This window comes from Helicoverpa armigera, chromosome 15 (genome assembly GCF_030705265.1).
Source record: "Helicoverpa armigera isolate CAAS_96S chromosome 15, ASM3070526v1, whole genome shotgun sequence".
In the NCBI taxonomy this organism is placed as follows: Eukaryota; Metazoa; Arthropoda; class Insecta; order Lepidoptera; family Noctuidae; genus Helicoverpa; species Helicoverpa armigera.
Genome location: NC_087134.1, coordinates 11,493,281 through 11,502,709, shown reverse-complemented (window position 1 = coordinate 11,502,709; position 9,429 = coordinate 11,493,281). Strand labels below are relative to the sequence as shown.

At 33.4% G+C, this 9,429-nt stretch overlaps 1 protein-coding gene across 1 annotated transcript; it reads right to left on the bottom strand.

The window, feature by feature from the left end:
* Positions 1-237: 237 nt before the first annotated feature.
* LOC135117881 (cuticle protein 3-like) lies at positions 238-8,480 on the bottom strand. Its single transcript, XM_064038288.1, has 4 exons — positions 8,444-8,480; positions 6,833-7,030; positions 3,387-3,585; positions 238-876 (listed from the first exon to the last, which is right to left on the bottom strand). Exons 1-4 carry the CDS (start codon positions 8,450-8,452, stop codon positions 755-757), a joined length of 528 nt encoding a protein of 175 aa, XP_063894358.1. The 5' UTR covers positions 8,453-8,480; the 3' UTR covers positions 238-754.
* Positions 8,481-9,429: the final 949 nt, after the last annotated feature.

The following is a 9,429-nucleotide window of genomic DNA, read 5'->3' as shown; positions in this document are numbered from 1 at the left end:
CATTAGGTCGTTTCAAAACTTATTTTAAGTTTTTTTACAATTGAATAAAAGTTATTGTTTAATTTTGTTCTTGTTTTGTAATCTCTTTTGCTTTATTATTTGTTTGTATTTTGTTTTTGCTAGACTTTCATATTTCAGTTTAGAGGAACTGTGCTCTTTTGCAGTCTTATTTGGTGTTCTTTTTGAATCGATGGATTTAAATATGGGTTATTGGGAATTTTAATAAAAATCAAAAGGTATATTGTAGAAAAGGTATAAGTTTTATTCATAGAATAAATAATAGCATTCTTCGCTTCATCTCACTGGTAACCATTATGACTATATCAGATTACACTTACTCATTGTTACAATATTTTTCATACTCCATTTTTATTGATAACGTTTTAATTTTTCTATCTGTATGCATATTTTGACAAACAAAAATATCCAGAGCCATTGGCGTAACACTAATTCTAGAACGTTTAACTTTATAGTTAAATTCAAATATCACAATTACAATATTGTCAAAATGTACTTACAGACGAGCCTCATTAAAAAAAAAATGTAGTAGAGCATTTTTCAAATCGTATTAAGTTTTGAACTTCGAATCACCGCACGAGTTTTTAAGTGTGCGTTTGTTCTATTGTAATGCAACAACCAATAAGGTTATCCCTTTACATGTGTGTGTAAAAACGATATGAAAAATGCTCTACTTGTTTTTTTTGTGTTTTTGTTTTTTCAAAATGAAATATATCTAAATACTGATGGATGTTATTTAGTATTTGTAAGCTTGTTGTCTGTAGCCGGCGGAAGCTTGCGCTCTCGCGAACTGGGGCTGTTGAGCGTAGGCAGCGGCTCCAGCGCTGGCGTCTCCGTATTTACCAGGGTTGTATTGACCTGAAAATTAAAGAAAACATAAGTTAAAAACTATATCACATCACGAATTATTAAATAAGGATATTACTGTAATCTAAAGGCTTCCTATTGTGTGAAGGCGTGTTTAAGTTTGAAGTTTGAACTAAAACTCAAAATATTTATTCCTTCCATCATAAAATAATTAGCTTTTATTAACCACTCATTAATTTAAAATATGTGAACCATAAGCTTCATTACGAAAACTATTTCAAGACTACATCAAATGTGAATATAATTTTGGAGTGATGGATCGTTCTTAAATGTGAAAATGTTTTGAAACATCTTCAACAGTTATAGGTCAATAATGTGCATTCTCTTATAATTATTTGACATTTAAAATTATTAGGCAAAGTCGATTTCATAATTTGATGAGCACTAAAAAGCTTCATAAGTTGAAAGAGCTTGTTCATCAAACTGCCTAATAAAAATTGTCATTAGGAGTCGAAATTAATTAATTTCTTTGACAAAATAAATTTAACAGAAATTTGCCAAAACCCTAATTTAGAAAGGGGCTATAAAAAAATGGAAATTGAATCCTATCCCACTAGAAGATCTGCCTGCAAAAACCAAAATCGCCTATTTCTTAGCCCCAACGATCTCAACCCACCATCTCCACATGACCTTAAATTCTTCGTGAGACAATCCCTTCACTGCACTGACCTATTGTTCAGTAATACAGTAGCCATTATCCTCTAAAACTTTAGTTCCCGTAGTTTATCATTAACAACCTTACAACCAACACACAAGCAATCAAAACCCGACCTTACTGCGCAGATATAAAGTCTCACACAACTGCAAGGTTGTGGTGGAAGCTTCAAGAAGCGTATTAAGTGGCTTGTCAAAGGAATTTGAACTTTATTATTAGGGAGATAAGAGTGATTGAGCGGTCACAGTGAGGGGTCATTGGGTAATATTGGAAAGGTCAGTGTACTAGTGCAAGCTACAGGTGATTCAGTTAAGTTATTTGTATTATCGTTGTTTTGTTGTCTCGATGCTTTGTTTGATGTATGAACTTTATGCTTTATATTGGAAGGTAGTGAGCAGAAATGGAGTAAGTTTTAGACAGTAATGTTAATTACTGAGAAAGAAACTAGGCCAATTTTTTCAAATATACAATGCACTGATTGACACATATTATGTTGGCAGTTAAACGATATTTTCTTCTAAGTAATTCATTTCAATTCTTTGATACACAAAACCTAAAATATTCAGAATCACCCTCTAAACCACAGAGCAACAAAGACATTTAGACGCTCCACTGCATGCATTCTCAGTGACATTTCCCACAAATTACCGCCGCCCTATCTGATAGCTAATCGCCGTTATTAGTCTATGTCTAACAGTCTACAACATTCTAAAACAATTTGCTTGTTTGTTCACTATTTAGAGATCCTTTGTTTCGTGAAATAAAGGTGAACTTGCTTTGTTGCTAAGAGCTTTTAAAATTGTTTAGGTAATTACTGATTTTGTTAATTATGAAATATTTCCTATCCTTAACTATGAAGTGACTATCCTATCCTTCTCCGTGTGAGAGGAGGCCTGTGCCCAGCAGTGGGACGATAAAAAGGCTCTAACGAACTAACGAAACTATGAAGAAAAATATTTTATCTTTTTTCAGATCTAGGATTTGAGACATAATGAACTTACTCTTCTTCTAGAGATTTAAAAATAAAGGCTAATGATTAACTTAAACAATGAACCGATCTTCAGTAAATAGTTCAAAGTTCAAAGATATTGCGTGTAAGTATTTCATCAGATTTTCTCAGGTCTGTTTTAGAATATTCTAGATTGAGAAAAACTGTGATTTATCTCGAATTGACAACACTATCCCATTGTTGTCTCTTATGTGCAAGTACCTACAATAAAGTAAAATGAGATGTCATCACGTACTATGAAGTAATAAATATGGAGAAACTCATAAAATGGTAATAATTTCTTATAATGTATCAATAATAAATTAACGAGCTTCGATAGGTGTTGTTAGTATTTAACGATCAATTGAAAGTGTGGTAATAAGTATAGGATAGCTTTATGAAGTAGAATGTCAGCCATTAAAAAGGAATAAATTAACATTAGTTCATAAAGGAAACGATTATTTACAAAAAAGGATTCATAAACATGTACTTAAGTACAATAATTTACGATATATTGCGCACTTTATCAACGAGTATATCAACATCATTTCAAATCTTAGGAACTCCGTAATAATATAACTTAGTGATTTCCATTACCATTATTTCGTAATCGTAATGGCTATCACTCAGTGACAACGATTACCGTAATCCAAAACATTATAAGATCAATTATCTCATGACCCCTTCCTATTAGAATCCTGATATCTATCAGAACCGCTGTGGATCAAAAGCATGAGGGATTGTCACACTCTTACTGACTAAAACCCATCATCTGAAGCCCTTTATGTACCAGGGCCGAAGTAGCTCTTTCGAATAATTTCGCAGCCATGTCAAAACCTTCTAGAAAGTTCCACTTACCATCATCAATGATGCCAGCGGCTTCATCACGAGCGTTCTGTTCCAGAGCCTTCAGGATCTCCTCAGGTACTGGGGGGGCGGTGGGGATGTGAGCACCCTGGGGCTGGAAGCCACCCTGGCCGGCGGCGTAGCTGATGGAGTAGACCTGGCCATCGTCACCGGTGTATTGGAAACCGCCCTGAGCTTCAATGCCGTCAGCCTGGAAGATTAAGGGAGATTTTGTTAGTGTATTTTAAAGTTAGGTAGGTAAATAAAAAGCAGAACATTTTGTAAATTTTATAAAAAGTTGTAGTTGAGAATCAGTCTAGAGAAATATTCCTAGGTAGTAATTAAGAATAGAAGATTTTTGACTTATGATTCAGCTGAACTTTCTTCGTTCTTCCTATCCCTATAAAATTATCACGACAACGTACTATTAAGTAAGATTGTTGCAAATTCTCAAAAGTAAGAAAAACCTTTTCGAACTTTGCCAAGGTTGTAAAAAATCATTTTGGAAAATTGATTCCTTCTAAAGATTAATCTATTATGAGAACGATATTACTATGGTATTCGTAAATTACATAAGTGATTTACAAGATTAACAAAATGTTTATATCAGAAGATGAATGGTCTAAATAGTGATTATCTAAATGTCAATGTTATAATGTATGTTCAGTAAATTGTTACGTATTACGTTCTCTGGTATCTGGTATTGGGGTTAATTGATACAATTGCGCTTAGACCTTGATCTTTTGTGGTTTTTCGGGAAGGTCATATTTTGACCTCCGTAAAAATGATTAGATTTTTTGTGAGATGGTTTTTCAAAAATGTAATTTAAAATAATGTTGGGAACTAAGCACCTTAAAAAATATTAATTAGCGGACTTTTTGGCGATACGATAAGACTCTTAAGTAAACTATATTTAGTTTTTATTTATGTAGTATTTTTTACAAAAAAAACATTAAGAAACTTAATCAATTTATTACCATACAATTATACTGATGAAAAAAGCTGTACGATGATCCTCAGATATTTTACTCCTGCTATACATATATGGAATTCTTATTTTGATCCGATACCGGTTCAATGCGTTAAAATAAGAAAGTCAACCAAGTTCACACACTAGAATTACTCATAGCTAAATTACCTCACATTATCCAACAAATAACATACAGGTAAAGGTTATTACATAAGTCCATCAATCAGGATGGGTGTTCAGTAAGTCAGAAACATTTATTATGTTTATAGAGAAATTCATAATTTTTGCAACATCGACTATACGGGATAATTCAAGTCGTTAATCATTGAAGTTATATGTAGGCTTATTTTGTAACTAAGCATTCGTATTATTACTGACTAATTTACTTATTACTGCTCTTCTAGAGTTACAATGTATTAGAATATCTTTAAAACTATAAAAACATTACTAACTCATCTCCACTCTATGTATATTGCTTAATAACACAGACAAAAAATCCCGATTGACAAACCAACAAACAGATCTAATAATTTAGAAACCGCAAGAATTTTGCATAATCCTGACCTTTCTGGCTGGTCAGTGCCCTTTCAGACGCACCTCATATATGGGCGAGCCGAGCCATTGAGAAAAAGATTACTAGGTCATCTGTGAAGCGCTTTAGACTTTAGACCTCACGGGTACGACACGATTATTGAAAGTTTTGACATTTTAGAGTCTTGATTGAAATTAATGATGATTTGATGTAGCCTAATATAGCCATGGTATTTTAAGCAATTTAATTTAGTATTAAAAGTCGTGGTGGTCTAGTGGGCAAAGAACCAACCTCTCGAGTATGAGGGCGCGGGTTCGAATCCAGGTCAGGCAAGTACCAATGCAACTTTTCTAAGTTTGTATGTACTTTCTAAGTATATCTTAGACACCAGTGGCTGATAAAAAGGTGAAGGAAAACATCTTGAGGAAACCTGGACTATATAATCTGAAATCACCAACCCGCATTGAGCAAGCGTGGTGATTAATGCTCAATCCTTCTCCGTGTGAGAGGAGGCCTGTGCCCAGCAGTGGGACGATAAATAGGCTGTAACTAATTTAGTATTGAATTTGTATCAAAACTAGGCTTCATTACAGTAATTGAATAGATCAACATATGATTTATTTTAATAAAAAAAAGAACTTTTCAAACATAAGTGAAATATCGAAAATTGGGAATATTTTTCTCAACAATAAATTAGATGATCGCGAAGGTATCCTTCAATGTAAGACGTTGAGCCCATTAAAAACTTTCCTCTACAATTTATAAGCAATTGTCCGCTAGTAAAATCTAAGTTGCAAGCCAGACCACCCATCAAGTGTCGTAACAAGCAACTAAGTGATCAAATTGAGAGGATGGGCTACATTCACTTGTGTCCTAATAACATTAGGTTTTTATCGACACTTAGGCCTCTTCACTGCTTTGTCGGACTAACAAATGCATTTTATTAAGTGAGAATGTTGACAAATGTGTCATAAAGTGGCCAGTATTATTTTACTCTTTCGAATAGGTTAAACGCCATTTCTGTTTTCGATATTCAATTATTGTAGTAGGATCGTCTTTTGTCGCCCATTTTGTTTTAAATTATCGTCTTTTGTCTTGTCTGTTTTCTAATTTTAAATGAAACGTAAATAGCAATTTCTCTTTATTGAAATTATTTTTAGTAGCGTAATGTAAATGTCTTTTTTTACAAATTGATTAGTGTTATTTTGAAGTTTTATCTGTATACTTTTCGTAACTTACAAATCTAAATTATGCCAATATATTGTGAAAACGGGAAAATCTAGGTGCATTATAAGTTAGCTGTTTTATTATTCTTGTGACTGAAGCCATGCATTATTTTCCTGCAATGTCTAGTCTAACACAATAGCGTATTTCCTTGCATTATTAATAACTTCACAATCCTGGCACAGGATGCTTATAAATATGGCAAATTGCCATGCAAAGTAAAACAATAAAGATGGCCATGACATCAAGGTATTTTTAGAAAAGGATATTATAATTTTTTCAATGGCATTTGATAAAAACTTTTTGCCGAGTGTGTCGAAAAGGAGGTTACTGCAATTTTCTATTATAAGCTGTAAATCATCTAAAGTTATCTTTACTCGGTTACTGGGTTATTAAGTAAAGACAGATAATTACTACATCATTGTAAACATGATTATTTTATGACTAACATATCTCAGCAAGTTTTAAGTCTTCCGTGTTACAGAAGGCACATGAAATAAGTGGGTCTCATCTGTCATTTAAACGTCTTTGACAGTCATTATAGAAAGACAGAAGCAGAAATTGTCTGCTGAGTCTTGCCCTGCTCAGCTCACCCTCAGAACAACCGGTCTTACCAAGGGGTATTATCGGGCTGCCTGTAGTGAGACTGGAAGCCGACCCCGACATATTTGACAAAGTCTAAAAGTCTTTAAGCAGCAGTTGAAGAATCCCTTTAGAGTTAAGGATACATACCTCACGACCCTGTTCCTCAGCCTTAATTCCGTTCTCAGTTTCGTAGTTGTATCTGAAAGAGTCTTCCTTCACGTCGGAGTCCAGGGCGATGATCCTGGCATTCTTCTCGTACGCTGCTTGGGGACGGTTGGACTGTTCCTGGTACGCCTGAGGAGCGTAGGCGGCGGCAGCCAGGCCGAAGAGGGCAGAGATCAGGATCTGAAAGATTTTAGATGGTTAGTGTTTGCAGGGGTTGTAAAAAAGGGGAAAGATAAAACGAAAAGGAAAATGTCAAGTTGGGTTGCTTTAAGGAGCTGTTTTGGATTCTACTTCTGCAAAACGTGATTTTTTTAATCGTCTCATTATGTTGCTGACTATGGTGTCGGTTTGAAGTAACATGTAATAGTTCTGCATTGAAGTTTTTAATAGCTCTTGTATGTTATATTTTTGTACCGTTTATTATATGACGTTCATAAAAAAATCTGTATGAATGTAACGCCATGTTAAACAGTGATAAAATTAGATAACGTTAATTAAAGGCCCTTTGGGCCATAACTTAATTAGACGATCTTTAGAGTTCCGTGTGAAAAACCGCGAACAATTATTACTTATTGTTATATTTATCAAAAAATACGTTTGTATGATTTAATCGAAAATGAAAGAAATATTTTAAAGTGTCATCTAAGTTACATTTTACGTTTCGCGACTGAAAAATATACTGGTCCTATTACACGGAACCTTTACTTTGACCCTAACAAACACTTAGCATTGCACAAGGCGCACTCTTGCGCAAGTGTGTAATAGATCAGATAGTATCACCGTCCCACCCATTGTCTTACATTTTGACACCAACTCAAGTACAATGAGAATGCCAAACAAAACGGACAAATTATTTTTTGGATTTTTTTGTCTTGTTTCAGTTGGTGTTTGTTCTTGAAACAAAATCGTTAATGGATACGAAATATTTTTTGTTTTTTCTTATTATTTGAAACCATGTAAGACGGTTAGACTTTTTAACTTGCACATTGCCTACAAAAATAAATTAATACAATTAAGTCATTTCAAAACAATATTTCTCTCTAATCAGTACATCTCTTTTTTTCTGAATTATTTTACACGGATAGGGTTCTTAGAAAAACTTTCACTATTTAGCAAAGATCGTGACCTAGTTAATATAATGTTAAGAAGTAAGAAGATAGGCGTGTAATCTAGTGCTAATTAACCGCGTGAGCAGAGTTGTATTTTTCAGTTTAACCCGTGCGAATTTTTTGGTGCAATCATTTTGCATAACCGCAATTATATTGCAACTTTGAGAAAATTACATGTTTACTATATTTTTAACCTTTTTTAACTGTGTAAGAAAATGATGAATTAATAGAATTAATTCAATTAAAAATAATTAAACAAAATATTAATAACACTTTAATCACTTATCATTACGAAAATTATTTTTTAAACTTTAAACTGAGTCTAATTAAAAGCACTATTAAAATTAAAAATAATAAATTAATTTTAAAACAAAATCCAATCACTCAAACGACACGATAACCGAAACCGAAATCCAACACTACCCAAAATCGATTTCCGCCCACTCGATTAAATCGTCTAACGAATCGAGTACTCTCAACTCACCAGCTTCATATTGTCAGGTCGGAGGTGAACTCTTGAATGTAAGAACGACGGGCCGGCCAGCATATATATACACAACGGATGATAGGTGAATTACAAAATTCATTCTAGTTCATAATGATGCCACTTTTAACAAACATACAGATACATTTTTTTGCGTAAGTAATGACATTTCGGTGAAATGATTGGAAGATGGAAGATGATTTTGGTTGGCCCAAGGCCGGATAGAAGGACCAGTGTTTTTGAGATGGAATTTTTGGTCCTTCCTGTGATAAAATGATCTTTGACCAATATCTCATTTCTGGAGAATCGAAAAATCTAAATATCTAGGAGGGTGGATAATTAATCCGAAGGTACTAATTGGGCTGATAACTTCAAGGACAATTTTTTTGTGACCTAGAAGGTCAAAGGCAAATGTCAAACTTTATGGACGGTGAAAGAATGAGATTCCGTTTAAATGTTAATTAAATTCGATTATAAAATATTGATTATTGGTCCTTGGCGAAAAAATGTATTTTATTATAGAAATTATAATAATTTTAGATATTATGGTGATGTCTCACCTACTTAGATAAAAATAACGATATGTATGTAAAAGATTAAGAAAGCTCCAATAGTTTCAGCGATTGTACTTTTTCGTCTCTCTAAAAACTTTTCGTCAAGCATACAGTCGTCAAGTAAAACCACAAATAACATATTAGTCTTCAAAATTAATAACACACAACTACATACACAAACTTAACGTAAGAAATCGACTAGCATTCCGAAACCTTCATTCTAAATTACATTTATTACTTTGCCTTAATAACTTAGATAATTATGTCATTACACATCTATAAGTAGGTGTTTGTATGTATTTATCGCAATACTCTGTGATTGTATCAAAAACACATTAGGAGAGTCATCATCGGATCAATCAACAGATGTCTGTAGGATATAGGAATCCTGTAGTAATTGAAACAGTAATACTGCAACATTGTATGTAGAGG